General features: G+C 40.9%; 2 protein-coding genes across 5 annotated transcripts in view; one reads left to right on the forward strand and one right to left on the reverse strand.

Moving 5' to 3' along the window:
- Positions 1–17,324, forward strand: part of LOC126562338 (PDZ and LIM domain protein 3) — a 427,281-nt gene that overhangs the window by 404,050 nt on the left and 5,907 nt on the right. For 3 of the 4 annotated variants that reach the window (XM_050218809.1, XM_050218808.1, XM_050218810.1), the window contains 3 exons: positions 5,054–5,379; positions 5,447–5,633; positions 17,116–17,265. In XM_050218809.1, coding sequence (XP_050074766.1) covers positions 5,054–5,379; positions 5,447–5,633; positions 17,116–17,265 — 663 coding nt within the window. The remainder of the gene's footprint in view (positions 1–5,053; positions 5,380–5,446; positions 5,634–17,115; positions 17,266–17,324) is intronic. The other variant, XM_050218811.1, reaches the window with a different exon arrangement.
- The window catches only part of LOC126562617 (peroxisomal targeting signal 2 receptor), a 491,929-nt gene that overhangs the window by 55,483 nt on the left and 419,122 nt on the right, over positions 1–17,324 (reverse strand). The gene's annotated exons all lie outside the window — the stretch shown is intronic.

Genomic DNA, 17,324 nt, shown 5'->3' on the forward strand with positions numbered 1-17,324 from the left:
ATTGATTTAAAAAAAAAGGGTTTCTCTAAGAATAAGATGACAGAACATCTACATATTTATCCTTAATATTTAGAAAATAAGTTGTCATGACTTTACACGAGTTTTAATTTAAAATATACTTTCAGTATCCTCTAAGAATAATTCCTGTAAAACCTCTTCAAACTTTTAAAGGGTATTTTTATTATTACACTATTTCATTTAAAAATGGAGCCATAGCTTGATGTTATAGCTTATAACTTGGTTTAATTAATCAAATGAATATGTATTTTACTAATCAATCATAATCATAAAATTTAGTCATCACAAGCGGTGTTGAAAATGTGGCATTGTAACGTCAAAATTAATTAAAAATTAAAAGTAAGTAAATAAAATTGGAAAATAATGCTTTTTAGGACAACATTATTAAAATAAAGTAAATAAATAAGTACACGGTAACCCATAAAAATCATAAAAAATAAGTAGGGAAAAGAGTATGAGAAAAAGCAATAGAATGCTTAAACATCCTTGTTGTTTTAGTAACAGCTTTTTTCATGCAAAATCCTAATAAATCGTCTCCTGTATTTATACACATACGCCCATTCTATTAATCAACCTCTGTAAAAATAGCAAATTTTCCCATCATAGCTTCACGACCGCATTAAATTTTCCCCAAACAAGCATCTCTTGAAACAATTCTTACCCGAAAGCACTTAAATTAAGATTTCTTACGTTCACCTTGTCGTAAAAAAACTGTCATCTTGCAGACCCACACGCACGTACACCCTCATACACACAAACACATATATCGCCCGCCAATTCCCTTATCTAATTTCCTTTCCGTGCTAATTTATGCATAAGGAAAACTTTATCCTTCCCACCAGAATCCTTTTTACGTTTTATTTCGATGTGAAGATAGTGGAACTTCTTTGCAGACGCCCCAACCCAACACCAACCCACCTTTTTGGTCACAATCTGAAAACTCCGCCGGCTGCTGCTGCTGCTGCTGCTGCAAAGAAAACCTTCGCCCTTCGTATCCGTTCCTACTACGGGTTCTGGCACGGAGCACTGGAAACTCTAGCACGTTTGCGCAAGATGGCCGTATGCATTGCCATTTGTATTATAATTTATGTTCAAAGTATTCTTCCCAACCTTCACCCTCCAAATGTCGACTCACCAAGAAAGTACGGTAGAAGACTCCGACTCCGACACACACACACACACAAACCGCCAAGCCTGTGTCACTGTAGAAAAAAGATAAGAGTTTTCGAAAAGAAAATTACAACTCAGCCGTCCTGCTTCTTCGTCGACCTCCTTCCACCGAACAACGGGTAGCCTTGGTATGACTTCAAAAACCTCGCAGCACCCGGATTGCGAAAGAAAGGACGACTTCTTTCTTTCCGAGCCTTTTATCGGTACGGTAAAAACTTTGTCGTTGCCGATTTTCTTTTACGGTGATACAAAACCTTAACGTCCCGCAATGTACTCACGCGACACAGACGGATCCAGCCGAAACCGTTGGATACTGGGGAGGTGCACAGCCATTTTTAATTAATGCGAAAATCTTAATTAGATTTTCATTTATATTAAATTTCTAGATAATTTATTATTTTAATCCTGCTAAATGGGCCAAGGAACGCAAGAACCAGACGGGCAGGTACGTTGGTGTGGGAAACGTGTCTTGTTTGGTAGAGATCTCGAACCAAAAGGACACCCAAAGACGGCCCATTCAATCACAGATCCTCTTATCACTTTTCTTTGGCCCTTACTTTGGTCTTGCAAGGGATTGTAAAGGGAAAAAGGGCACTACAGGTCATGCTTTCAACTCGCTCATCTCCGTTGGTACGAGTGCTTCGCAATATTGACGAAACCTTTTCGCTAAGACCCAAACATTGAATTAGGTTCCCCGGTTTTTTAGAGGTTGTTTAAATATTTACCCAACAACGAACAGTACTCGAAAATGTGCTTAGAAAACTTTTGCCATTTTTCGCAAATCACACCACTATTTGCTTCCTTCGAATCTTATTACCACCATGCGAAAGCAAACCATGGACCTTCGGTCCTTCTGCAGCAGAAACGCAAGACAACGTCGCAGCTAATTTTGTCCAACATAATCCACAAAATGGAACCAATGTTGCATGTGCCCGGGCAAAAGAAACTTAAAAGAGGTGCTGAGATTTTTCCTTCAAGATGCCATGTCGCTTCAAAGCCGCCCGTAAACTAGCAAGACAAGGTTTTGGGCCGGGTTTGGGCCGGGGCCACACCCAATTTTTCCCGTCCCGCCGCACACAGGGGCTGGCTTTTGCGTGACATAGCCTGGGATGGTTTTTTCAGTCTGCCATTCATTAGCATTACAGTAGAGTCATTCGGTGGCGGTTCGGTAACATGTTTACAAAGCGAACGGTTTCCACTCGCTTTCCATTGCCTTTTCCGATCTATCCTTGGTCGGTGGTGGTGGGCCGGCCCTGATATGGAACGAGAAAAAGGGGTGAGTGAACGGAAACGCTCCAGTACGGTACGGTTCAGCAAAAGAACAGGGGACGAGTTTTTCAGATGTCAACAAGGGTGCATCGTATCGGGCTGTGGGACGGTCCCGACGCGTACGAAAACTTTTATCCTAGTTCAATATTCTTGGAAAAGAAAATCTCTCCCTGTCTCTCTCTTTCTTTCCCGGTCCCTCCCTTTGTTGGATGCTTTACAAGCGTTTCGTTCTACAACATTATCTGTTATCGGTTTGCCACAGAAGGATACAGCCTCGTAAAGACTCTTTATATCGTTGACGAAGGTAAATCCCAACCGGTCGAACTGTGTGTAGTGTTTTGATAGATAGTGAACTATGACTAGTAAATGTAATGTGGTAATTAAAAATGATGTTTAATATGTTGGACTACGAAAAATCAAGCACTAGCGAACATAATTAAAATTTTGATTTAATGAAAAGTGACGTCTGTAGTTCTTATGATAATGGATAATTTTACGGAAATGTTATATGTTTCAGAGGAAACGATATTGAAAAAGCAATGGGATTATAAGCTTCAGATAAATTAAGTCTGACTAAATATTCATTCAAAATTACACTGAATTCAGCCAAAGTGAAAATTGGTGCTATTGTGTTTCTTGACTTTTTTGCACAAATTTGAAAGCAGTTTTTCAACACCAATACTCGGTTTTAAATGCTGTAGATTAAGCGTGTATGGGTTAATCTTTTGCTTATACTGTGCTGATGTGAAATACTAAATACTAATTTAAAAATACTAATCTTTGAAAATGGAATAAGTTTTCTAAACTTTGACATATTACAAATAACTTATGAAAAAAGGTTGTCCGATAGTAGAGGCAACAGCAGAGCCGGTCTTCACGCGAGAGTACTGTGGATAAAAACTCATATCGATCGATCCCCCGTAATGAGGCTTTATCTAGTTACGTGATATCAGCTAGTAAGGTACCAGTAACTCTAGTAAATCGTTTATTTATGTCGATAATTTACAAATTCATATATTTATGTAATTATATTTTGTAAAGATAGTATTTAAACAGTTCCATTTTTGAAAATTAAGGTTATGTAATATAATTTTGCTTTATTGAACAAAGTATAGTTTCAATCTCACCAGCTTGTACTATATATGCTATTTTTATAAATAATAATTGCCTCAACGCATTGTATTTCCCTGCAGTGCATCGATCTACATCCTATCCTCAGCTAATCTGTTTCCGTTGTTACATGGTTAGCATAACTTTGGGGGTATGCTTTTTCAAAACGGAATTTATTCATCCTATAGATTTTACAATTACTCGCCTTAACCAACCTCAGTGCTTACCAGCGAGGGCTCTTTTTCTGGGGTGGTGTTACTTTAGGGGTATGCAATGTACGGGAATAGGAACGACAAAATGTCCCTTAATATATCAATTATAGTTATACTTTTGGATTATACTTTTATTATTTATTTATTTAATGTATGACGATTTGCACCGTGTTGTCAATAGTTTTATTTATTTACATTTGATTATTACGGTCCAGTGCCGTATTGTCACCAATAGTTTTATTATATTATACATTTTTTAAGCACATGATATTCCCAGCGCGGATACCCAAATATCTGCTTCTTTGCTTATCGACGTTCCAGCCCATGACGGCCATCAAATGTTTTGCTAGTCTTATTGATACACGTAGTTGGATAGTAAGTCCTCATTTATTGCCTTATTTTTCCCTTTTTCATGCCTGTTAATGCTTTAGTTTTGATACGAATAAAAAAACTACCTTCTCTGCAGTAGTGGAGTCCTGGGTTTTCAGTACGGTAGTATAAGAAACCAAATCACTAACCTAGAATATAAATAACCTAAAACAAATGCCAATTTTTAAATAATTCTTTCGTCTTTTTCTGCTTTTGCTTCTATGCCATCGAGAGGTCTTGATCTGCTATTACTGGCTTTTCTTGACTTAGATGTATAGTCAGTACTACGTGTACATGGAGACAGCCTTTAGGGAATTCGATATTCGGTCTTGCCATGTGAATGCTGACGCCGCTACTGCCTTGCTCACCGAACAGAACGTTAAAAAATTTATGTACTTTAATAAAAAAAAAATTCGATCGAATAAAGAGCAAAACTAAGGGAAGATTTACATCTACTCAGTTATTCCGAATTATTCAAAAATTACTTAGGCGTAATCAAATTTTAACGTCATTTTGACAGCTGGTTTGATTTTTTTCCTCAATCGACCCACAAACAACCGGAAAATATTCTCACGATTATCTACAAAACCATTCATCCAAAGTGCGTCCAATACACACGAAATGGGTCGATTCGTAAGTGATTCCTAAAATCCTGTTATCGAATCCAGTTTACCCTACGAGGACGCAAAGAGCTCATTCCCAAATCAAACGTAATCTTATCGGTGGTACGATTTCCACCGACCGATACAATTTCGGGACAAACCAGTCCTGACGTACGATGTCCGGTTTCGGTGGGAAAAAAGGACATCGTCTTCGGGACTTCTTTAGACCTTCAGAACTTCAAAAGACACGACACCAATCTAACCCTTTCTCGTTTTCTTTTCTCACTCCTTCCCCCAAAATAGGTACAGGTCAACACACCGGCCCAGCCGGAGCTGCTCCGTGGTGATGTGATTACCAAAATTGACCAGTACGATGCGCGGGACCTTACGCACAACGATGCGCAGAACCTGTTCCGTAATGCTGGCAACCAGATCAAGGTGACCGTACGCCGCGATGACAAGGTAGCTCTGCACCAGAGCGCCCATCCGATCAATGGCAATCCGGTTGCGCCGCTGTCGCCCGCTAACTTTGCGCAGCCGTACCAACCGTACGCGGAACCGGTACAGCCGGCCAAGCCGCAGCTACATCAGAATTTCCCACCGCCGGATCCAACACAGCTTTTGCCGAGGTAAGCGTGAGCCGTATCAATCATGGTCACTGGTTTGGTACTAATATTGTTCTCTTCTTAACTGTAGCCATGCGACGTCCTTGCCACATGGTCCGCAGTCATATGCGGCCGCTCTGGAGCGTCCGCTTGAAACATTGCCGCACACCGTATTCCCAGGTGTGGACGAAACTGGAGCGTACCATTTGCCGAAGCAACCGTATCCGCCACCGGCACCGACCAGTCTGAACGATGCTAACGAAGCGATCATTAATCAGGTAAGTCGATATGGCAGTCTATCGGACATCAGAATTGCTTTCGAAAAATGTAAACAAATAGATCCATTTTCCTGCATTTTTCTTATGGCTCATCGTCCACTGAAAACAATACTGATTGTGGTACGAAACCCGGCTTACGCGGTTCTTTTTAATCATATTTTGATTGTGTGTGTAAATTATTCCTACGTTTTACATTCAGTTAAAAAAAAACAGATTTATTCAAGCATTGTACATACAGTGTAATTATTTATATTATTGTCCGTAGTTATGACTTCAAGTAAAAATTAATAATGTTAATATTGTTTTCCGTGTTTAATGCAAAACATGCCTTCATCCTAATTTGTGTTTAAAAGGCAATTAAAAGAATGGATCAAAAGTGTCAATAGTTACAGCACTTTCCGATGAAAATGAGACACCGAAAACAATAGAACCAACATTAGGCATTATAATTGAAAAACAATTTTGGTAAAAATATTCAAGATGCTAATTTATCGAAATAGAATAGAATAGATAGGAACATTAATATACTTAATCTGAACACACAATTAACAAAAACATAATGAAATTAGTCATAACAAAACGAAGTTAAAATTGAAACAAAACCATACCAAAAACTCAAAAGAAAGAAGAAAGAAAAGCAACAACTCAGCAACAACAACAGACAAAAAAGAGAAAAGCACGATGTATCAGCTTAAAGAGGAGATTATGAAACAGATGATTCGCAGTAAGTTAGCTCTTGGAATATTTTCAATTCAGTTTTAAAGTGTCCCAATTTAAATTTCACTAACTGTAACAAATGAAATAAGTTATCGGAGATTGTTTTCGGTAATTTTTTATCTATGTAACAACTATTAACTAGACCGTATATAACATAACTAAGTCGGGCCCTTTTGAGGTAAACATAACTCTTCTAATGTAATAATTGTAATGTAATGTAAAGGAAAGTTTATTTGCCTCTGTACAGTATTCTCGTATCATCCTTCTCTGACGAACAGGGTTGCAGATTTATCAACAAATCAAGTTTATAGAAAGTATCTTCTAGCAAAGCAAACGTAATTTATTATCTCATACAACAAAAAACTCACCTTATCTATTCCGTTCACATTACATTCCAGCAGCACTATCGATCGATCAGAGCACTAAAACTTCCTCCTAGTAGCATGTAACAAAGCTCCACCTACCATCGACTTAATGCCTTTTCTCAAACACAAAACAACGACGCAGTCCTCGAACCTCCCTACACGAACTGGCACAGGGACGGCTCATGGAATGAGGATAACGAGACGAGGCTCGCGAATCTTTTGGAAAATTTTAAATTACTTTTCCACCCTTACCCATCACCATCCAAACACACACCGCGCACGACTCGTCCGAGAAAACTTTACCCCGTTCGCACAGTACCGAAGTACGGTGTTCAGTGAGGATCCATCTTAATATCAAACCCGCGCAACCAGAGAACCACCCCAGCCCCAGCTTTCTTGCACAGCAGTTGTTTAGGGCTTTCGCGCCCAATTCGCGCCCTCAAAGAATCTTTTACCGCTACCGCACTTGTTTTGCCGCCTGTCAAACGGTGGCACCGCTTCACTGCACAAGACAGCCGAACGTCACCTAGCAACCATCTTTCTGTTACCGGCAGTGCTTGCTGCGGTGACGAAACAGGTTGCCCCGTTTCGGTTTCGGAAGGGGATGCTTTCATGAATAAATTAAATTTTCTCATACCGAGCCGCGAGCCGCGCGTGCGGCTACTAGGGGAAAGCGTACTTGACGTCCTTCACATTTTCCCTGCTAGCGAAAGAAAAGCGACTCTGAGCGCTGTATATCTTCGCTACTCGGCAAGGCTGCTCTAAGTGACAATCTGAAGATGAGTGTTTCTGCAGCACACACACAAGAACACGCGAACCCCTTTTTGCCTGGGAGGACCACCCAGTTTTACCCTACTGTCACGCATCATCTCCACACGAACGGCAGCGCAAGAAAGAGCGCCCCTTCCCAGTTGTTGTGCAGCATCAGCTTCTTACGAGATGAGTTTTAAAAGGCTCATCCTGCTAGAAGGGACATGTACACACAATCACGCACATATGCTTTGGCTCGTGCCTCCTTTCCTCATCCTTGCGAGTGTGTGTGTGTGTGTGCGCGCGCGCGTATTTGCCTGTATCGGAGGAATTGTCAACCTGTGACACATTTACGGTACCCCTTTTTCTTTCCATCATCCTTCGGCGTATGCCAGCAGACAATGCTCAAGGGAGAACCCTCCAGCATCCAGCGTCGAATGATGTTTTCCTTGACTAATAAGCACAGGGAGTCAATTTAAAATGGTGGCTTCCGTTGCAACTAGCGTGCGCAAATAGAAGACTTTGAGAAACAGAGCCTTTAAGTAAAGAAAACTCTGGCAAGAAATGCTTCAGCTTATTATAAAAGGTTTCAAAATTCAGCAACGCATCTTGTTCACGTCTTAAGACTTAAGACAGAATTATACAGCATCTTTACAGCGTAGTTAGTTGGAGTGGAATTTTTAACTCATAAAACTATTCGCGTCTGTAGCTGCAGGGTTCGCGCCTAAGACTCGTGTTTATAAATTTCATCCACCCGCAACCACCGCACCGGATCCAACACTAGAATAAACTTGCCTAAGCTCCAATTCTTAGCATTTCATTAACGAAGGATTTATCAGCCGTGGGTCATAGAGTGAGAGAGAGAGAGAGACAGAGAGAGAGCGAGAGAGAGAAAGTGATCACTGCACGCTACGGACGAGTGCTGTAGCTAAAACGAATTATTTTCACATACATTATTGCTACCGGAGTGCGTCAAATAAACGCCAAGTGCTGCTGCTGCTGCTGCTTAGCGGTTTTCATTCGGCAAAATCCTCATACGAAGCAAAACACTTCACTTCGCTTTTGGTGTACGGACGTGCCATGAATCACGGTACGGTAACATGTACCTAGATCTCTTCATCCAACGAAATACCCTTTTTCTGAATTGTTGATACTGAAGTCGAAGAAGCTCCACCGAATCCACTTGCGGCTGTGTTTGGAAAGTTTAAATTTATTAAATTTACCCAGCAATGGGAAAAAGTTGCTCGCGGCAGTCGGTAACAATTTATATATTGCTAAAAGATATGGTTCGTCTATCTTTTGAACGATAGTTACGAATATTTAGATTTTTGTGGTTGCAGCTGGCTCTACAAAATCTTGATAATGAAATAATTATTTTTCTACTTACTATTCTGATGCTTAAAAATCATTATTTCGCTCCTCAACAGTATTTGTAACATGTGTTTGTCCTCAAAAAAAAATTGCTCAATATTTTATTTTCAAATGAAACAATCAATTTCTGCTCCTCGGTCAGATGCAGTATGGTGGTGGAGGCTGTAGAGCGTTGAAGTTTTAAGACCTCCTTCGTCTCTCGCAGCGGTGCCGGTCATCACCCGACAGGAGTGGGGCTCACATCCCATCCGGACTTTTGCCGTAGTGATGACTGACTATCCAACGAGGTGGTAAAAAAAAGTCGCGTAAGAAGAAGATGAAGAAGAAGAAGAAACATTTAATTTCAAGTTGAATGAATTCGATGTAGGCTCGTAACATCGGTATTAAAAAAAGTTATTTGTATGTTGTCTGCATACGGCAGGAACTGACGTCGAATGACTAACCCATCCATCTAAGGCTAAGAAGAAATCACCAAAGCCAGAAAAGCCAGGCCAAAACCTCTAAAGGATTCAGAACTAAAATAAGAAGAAGATGGCTTCATAGAAGGGAAATCCTCCGTTCCGTTTCGTATCGTTAAAGAAATATAAAAATAAATCAAGCGTTTATGATGGTGAACGCTTGACGATTTGGAAAAATTTACATTGCATACTCTCAGGCGTATAGGAAATTTGCAGGGGTGCTCACATCATGCTGACTGGCGGTTGCATAAATTGGATCAGTTGCGGGTTTACCGGTGCATTGAGTGAGCAGCCGCGGGCCCCGTATCCACAAAGAACCTTCCATCCGGTCAGTAGATTCAATGTGATAGCTTCTCAATGCCAAAGCCAATGTGATCAATTTCCTTTCCGCTTAGCGCCTTCGAAGGATTAATCCGTCCCTGAATTAGATGACTTTTTCTTACGATTTAAAAAAAAAAACACTTTTTGCGACATGTAGCTATGTGGCCAGGCTGTTGTTTATTTATAATTGATTAATACGGTCCAGTGCCGTATTGTCAACACCGCTTGTGTGGATTAGATTTTTACAGATTTGTAAGGCATTTCCTCCTTATTATTTGCCTTATCCCGGGCATACTCGGTTATGGTTGTTGTGGCCGCTGTTAAGAAATATAAAAACTTTACGCGTTTAGCAAAAGTTTTTTATCTAATTGTTCAAAACTTTTCCCGTGAAAATGTGAGTTAGATACTTAATTTCAGTGAATTTAATGTACAATTGAAAGGAAAATTCAAATTATAATACAAACAAACATTGAGCGGCCCGATTATTAAGCCCATAGCGGCGCCGGTAGGATCGGGGTTCAAATCCCAACCGGATCGTCCCCGCGTAGTGAGGACTTGACTATCCAACTAGGTGGTATCGACAAGTCTTGTAAGGCATCTAGTAAGCCATGACTGGTGGAACCTTAGAGGATGTTAAACCAAGAAGTAGGCGAAAAAGTATCAGAAAATATTGTTTGAATCTGAAGCTGTTTTCTAGCTCATGAAGCATTCGGTAACAATTATGGGTTGTTGTTTTTAGCTCAAAATGAAAACAAAACACTTGAAAACAATTCTACCTTTGAAAAACAACCTGATTCCACGAAAGTAACGCAAACAAACATCCTACGTCATGATAAAACGTAATCACGTCGTTGATAAGCATTGGTCGCATTTTATCACACTGTTTACATTCGCTCGGCCACGTCAACATTTATCAACTGTTTGATTTTTCTTCATCTCATGAAAACATGTTTACGAATGTGACCGAAAGAAACATACCTCAATCATGCTTCTCAAAAAGATCCGTCCTGGTCTATTTGGGGTCTATCTGACCTTGATGCTACGACCCATTTCATTCAAGGCCAGCACACAAAACAAAACACTGTGCATGAAACTGATAGTGAAACTAATAGTTTGAGCGTCCTTGGGCAAATAAATCTTGCCCACCCCGTCCGAAACCTCGGACTTGGACACCCTTTTCTATCGAACGTCGTCCTCTACCCATCAATCCAACTACGTGGCACAAGTCCAAACCAGTTGGTAGGAAAGAAAATGGAAGGTTTTAGAGAACTATCAACGTCAAGGCCAGCACGCTCAACATGTGGTACCGGATACTACCCTCCCTGGGTGCCCTACCAGATTGTACCAATTTCTAGACACTGCATGGAGTTCGGTAAACTAACTCCCTCGTTGCCCCGACCGGAAAGCATCATGCTGGTCATCACACTGCCCAGTATCAAGTTCAACTTTCCACACTAACCTTACCCTTTTGCCCGACAACTCATACCACCCTCCCGATCCCCGGAGTAGGGATGACTGACTTGCAGGGAGAGTTATAGACCACAAGCTCCAATCACCTGTGGCGCACCAGAGTGTGCCAAAGCTATAACGCCTAGACATATCATCACCGTCATCGCCGACCGTCGGTTCCCAACCGTCCCCAGGCGCGACACATTCAGCACAATAAACCCCCGAGTCCCCCGTCATGCTATGGCAAGACCTTCGCTTCACCATCTGCAAACATAGACTCAGGTTCAAGCAAAACTCTCCACACCTTCGCTACGGCCGCAAGTGGTCGTCGGTACGCTAAAGGATGATGATAATTTTAGCCAGCTTCTCACTCTGTTCCGACGGATGACTTTCCCTTTGAGTTTCCGTTCTCCCAATGTAGTACCTTCCCCTGGCACCGCTCTCCTCATCACGGTCGCTAAAAATAATTTCTCGACCATTCGAAATAAATGAGGTCACGCGAAAAGTCCTCGTCCTCGGACCAACAGGGTATGACCGTATGGTCACGGTATGTTTTAGCATGTATTTCTCCTTTTTCTTTCAAGCTACAAACAAGAGGATGCGCGACAACGTAGTAATTAAACTGTTTTATTCTACTGCGCTTCATTTAATTGCCTTGACCGAAAGTAATAACTGGCCACACGAATTACGGCAACATGTCAGATTTTTCACCCACTGTCTTTGCGCTGGAACTTTAAAAACAATCCAAAAAGGGGAAGAAAATCTTCCAAAAAATGAATTATTTCTTGGTGGTGGTTTCCTTGGCACCGATTCATGCACTCGGGTCAAAAAGTTTGTAAAAAAAATATGTTTTCCTTCTTGCTGCCAGCTGTTACAGGTTGGTTTCATGACTTTGATCTTTCGTTGTTGATAAATGGATCAAATATTATTTTTAAGGCTGTTTTATTATATCATTGATGAAAAGCGTGAGCTGGTTAATGCTAATAAGTTATTTTCTTTTTCATGATAAATAAATCAAATGTGTTAAATGCTATAACAGTTTAGCTGTAGTAGACATCCAAATGAAGAGAATACAATTTAATTTAAATTAAAACAATCAAATTTATTCGGCAAAATAGCATTACAACACCGATGGCTCATACGGCCCATAATTATTACTGAGTTTAGAAGCAAAACAGAACATTTGACATATCTTAGCCTGATCTTGTAGGACGTATGACTACTAAAAAATAGATAATTTTGGATTTCGAAGAAAATTAAACTTCTTCAGATAGTTGTTTCCTGTTTCGAGTCACGAATGTTTTCTGATTGATTCTTAGAGATTGTTTATTACTTAAACAAGGATGGCTCTAACTAACGATTTTGTACACCATTGCCCACTCTGGACAACCAAGATCTACTCCATCGTATGGCTAGATGTCCTGACTTCTGGGACCAAGAAGCGTAACGTTTATTTTATTTATTTATTGATTTTTTTTTTTATAATGAATTATGACGTTACAATGCCGTACTGTCTACACCGCTTCTTCTTCTTCTTGACTTAACGACCTCTAAGATCACGTCGGCCGTCGAATGCCGTACTAGACTTGCCGATAGCACGTAGTTGGTTATTCAGTCCTCACTACGGGGGGACGGTCCGGATGGAATTTGAACCCCGGTCCTGCCGTTTGAAAACTGGCGCCGCTGTCGCCTATACCATCGGGCCGCTCCTCAACACCGATTATGACGACTAAATTGTATAAACATAATGATAAGGCATTTCTTCCTTATTCTTTATCTTATCCCGGGCATACTCGGTTGATGTGCAATGATAAATATTAAGAAATTTCTTCTTTTAAAAATATCTAAACACTTGAACATGACATCATTGACAATACGGTGACGTGCCGTAATACTTCATGATAAATAATATACAGAACATGGCATCAATTAATAGGCTCGAATATAGAAGTACAAAAAGATAAGGCGTTGTCAAACTCCAAGAGATTGGACAGGAAGAAATAAATAGCCAGTCCTCATTACATGTGAACTGTCCTGATGAGCCTTCCCCTGTCCTGCCAGGTGAAGGTTCGATAGAGCAAAAGATAGAGACACAGATAGTAAAAAATAAATCTTCTAATATAGATCGTTCCTTATTCTGTTTCTAGCTGCATCAATTCTACAGATACAAAATGGTATCTGAACATATTATATATAAAATCAAATTTTCAGTTGCCTTCTTTCAGGACATCCATGTTAACCGTCAGTTTACTAAGCTACATAACTATCATAACCATTATTCGAACATGGCCATCATGATCTGTCAAAATTATGTCTATTTTACGGAGACAACCCTCTAGGACGGAACTATTATGCAACACGGCTTTCCCATACATTACCCCATGAACGGGAGCAAAGCAAGGGAATATCGACTTACCATAATTTTTTCCCCATGTAGTCAAAATAAACAACAACCCTTTACGTCCGTCCATTAAGTCGCATTGAACAGAGGTTCTGGTTCTTTTTCCCATTTTGCACATCCATAATTGTGTGGAAAACCGTGCCGAGAGCTCGAGAGATCAATCGCCTTAGCCCAACTCCATCGACAACGTTACGCACCCAGCCCCGATCGTAGCGCTGTAAAGAACGTTGGAAAACCCATCACCAGCTATACGTAAACAAACTTGACCACACTTCGGACCTCGCGACTCGAGGGACGCACACCTTTCCCGCGTGCGTGCGAACATATTCGTTGCGTGTACATCGGATTTTGCGCCTTCCCAGCAACTGGGTTTTTGTCTTGCTGTGTTTTTTTGCGTCGATTTTTACTTTCGGGAGTACATATTTCTTCTCCTACCACACCGTTGATGCCGTAGCCGGATCGTATCAACCGGACGTCATCGTCTAAAAAGACGTACACAGACGCAATCAGCTCACCCACACGGCTGCGCGTCCTGATCCTTGGTGAACGCTAAAACGGCAAACTACGCCATTAGAATGAAAGGAAAGGAAAGCTTCCTCTCCCTCCTCCTCTTCCCTTCCTTACAATTTTCTTCGGCCTCCATCGATCGGTCAAACCAGAGCGTCGAAGATTTTCCATTTGGAATCGACCAGCCACAGTGCTTCGGTCAGTTGTGCTCGGGAAATCTACACAGACGGATCTGATCTTGCTTGCTTGCATAGTGCGCGCGATCGTGTATACACAAGTACACACACACACACACAGTTTCATAGACTCCAGTGTTGCCTAGTAACCATTTTTTGTGGCTCTATTTTAAGGAGTTTAGTTTAGTTCGTTTATTCGCGCTTTTTACCGAAAGGTTTTAAATCCGTTGCTTGCTCTTGCTCGTAAAGAAGATGGCCGCCGCATATCAGTACCGTGGTTCGCCCGCGTTCATTCATTTCGCGCATCGAAATGAAAACTACGACGAGGCTCAAATTGATTATCAAGTAAGCTTCCAACGTGTGTACGTGTTGTTTTGTGAGATTGTACGAGTTCTTGCAGTCTAGTTGAGTTATAGTTGATGGCCTATCATACATGTGATCTTAAAGACTTGTGTTGAGTGAGAATGTTTCTTTACACGGTTGTACAAACTAAGTGGTTCGTAGAAAAGCAGCATCTTCATTAGCCGAACTGTGAACTATCTCCACGAAGATAAGCGATTAGTTAAACCGTGCTTAGCAAGTTGTCGATTGATTCTTTTGACCGTTGAAGGTTAATGCTGACGCACGTTACAGCCTTAGTCAGCGTGTGTATCTAGAGTGATCGAAAGCGTACGATCGTAAATCAAACGCTTTTCTTAACGATTTTTTCGAGAGTTTGCTGATCGTTTGGTACAAACGATAAACCAGCGCGAACGAGCCCTATAAAAATTTTGCCAGCACGGCTTGTGCTTCTCCAATTTATCAAATACATTCTACGAATGTACGCTAGTCAGTTTCTACAACAAATTTTTGCATACCAATCCGATGGCCGATAAATCACAGTCCGTTGTGAGTGACATAAGAAGCAAAACCCATGTTCCAATGATTTCTACATTTTGTGCGGTTGTTTGTACATCGACCACCATGTATCACGCTCGCTTTGCCTTCGCTGTGGAGGTTATGGTTTCATGTTCTAAAAATAAGGAAACCCTACCAGTGCCCTCCAGCTCTCGTTTGGCCGGATGACCAGTGGCCATTCGCTGGGTGCTGGGTGGAAAATGTTTGCCAGATTTTTCCTTCACTTTCTCTTCCCCTGGTACTGCGACGTTTGCCTTTCAACGCGCTCGTTTGACTGTTCGCTGAGTGAATGCTGGAACAGAAAGAAAGATGGAGGTGACCATTTGGAGGGCAAATTGGTACCGCTAATGTAGAATGTGACTCTCGCAAGCAAACGGTTATGCAATCAGTAGAAAATGTCAAAATGCTACATTAGCTTGCGACAATTTTTCAACAAATTCAATAAAATTGTCTTATGACTTAAATCAAATCACAAGGCTTCATGCACGGAAGCACATTGTTTCTACATAAATACCTAAGTGAAAAGTTCTCAGATTACAACACAAAAACCGCACATGATTTCACAAAAGCAATGTTGTAGCTAGAGATAAGAACGTAACTAGCGTGTATAAACGTATTTAGTGCGAATATGAATAGTCAGACGGTGATCAGTAATCGAAAGTAACGAAGTTGAAATTTTTGTGAGTGTGAAGCGTTTGAAATTTTCTCAAAATAGGTTTCATTCATTTAAATCGGCTATTTTTTTAAAATCTGTTCATAAGCAAGCTAAACAGAGATGTCGGTTGTTTGGCTGCTGCTTTCTTGCCTCAATGAAGCTGCTGTACTAATGTAATGCAATTGCAAACACTTTCAGAGTGTGTTGTCCTAAACGTGATTACGTTCCCTGTACATGTTTTGTAATTTTTGTTGTATTATTTGAAACCCCTGAACGATAAAACCACAAACCATCTGTTAATTGAAAAAAATATATGATCTTCTGGTTAAAAATACAACCAGCTCAAGATTGTTTGACCGTTAAATTATAACTCCTGTCCTTGAATATTTTTCACAAGCTTGCAAAAAATATTATAATTTATTAGACCCCCACTCACCACTTCCCTCAAGCACCAGCTCCCTGTCGATGTGGACCGTGCATGACATTGACATAGATTTTTCGAGAAAACACAAATCCTGCTCGTCGAGGTCACCGTTAGCTCGATGCCCTGTTGCTAGCGGTTGCATGGACACGCGACATAAAATTACTTGCCTAAAAATACATTTCATTCATTTACTTAAGGGCAAACCTTCGCCAGCACACTGTACTGGGAGCATATTCAAGGATTGTGATTTGTTTTTCTCTCACTTGTTTTTAACCCATCTTTTTTCACACGATCGTTGGCACGATTTGATGCACGATCGCTTGCTTGCTTGCTTGATTCAACCTTTATTAATGTGTATTATAACACACGCACACACAGTTGCAAATGTGTATGAGCATTTCGTGGTTCTGTTTACTGTTGGCACGAGCGTTGAAGGTTTATTTTTTGGTTGAACCATTGTTTACTAAGCACAACTTTCCCTTTTTTCACTAGCTCACCACCCGGGTGGTGAGTATTAGGGAATCGGGGGAAAATTTGTTTGCCTTTCGGCATTCCTGTATGAAACGAACCGTTCGAACACAACACGGCAACGAATCAAACGAACACGAGCGACGCGATCACGAGAGAAGGCCATGTGGACTTCATTACAGGGCTAATTTACCGTAGCCGAAATAATTCAAGGGAGCAAAAAAAAGGAAAATTTCGTTCTCTTAGGGCAAATCTTTTTGTGCGATGTTAAGCGTTTTTCATCCATTAAGGTGTTACCCGAAGTGCTTAGGTGACAAAATTTGGCAGAATTCTATAAGACAACAGTTTTCCTCTTGAGGCACCCATTTAACAAAAACAAAACGGTTATATGCACACATTTCCCTTTAAATACAATGAATGTTTTGGTTTTTGTTTTGTGTTTGCTAAACCTTTGTGTGTGTTTTTTTCTATCTTTTTCTCTTTCTCTCTCTCTCTCTTTCTCTCTCGAAATTCCTCATTCCAGCCGTACCGTACCACGCCACTAGTCCTGCCCGGTGCGAAAGTACCGAAGAAGGATACGCTTCCGACAGAGTCGTACCTCAGACACCACCCGAACCCGGCCATGCGCGCCCCGCCTGCACATGACTACACAGACACACTGATGAAACAGAAGGTACAGCAGTACTGGCGTTAAGCGATCAGCGATACCACCGTCGGCGAGGGCACGTGCCG

The sequence above is a fragment of the Anopheles maculipalpis genome, chromosome 3RL (genome assembly GCF_943734695.1).
Source record: "Anopheles maculipalpis chromosome 3RL, idAnoMacuDA_375_x, whole genome shotgun sequence".
Classification (NCBI taxonomy): Eukaryota; Metazoa; Arthropoda; class Insecta; order Diptera; family Culicidae; genus Anopheles; species Anopheles maculipalpis.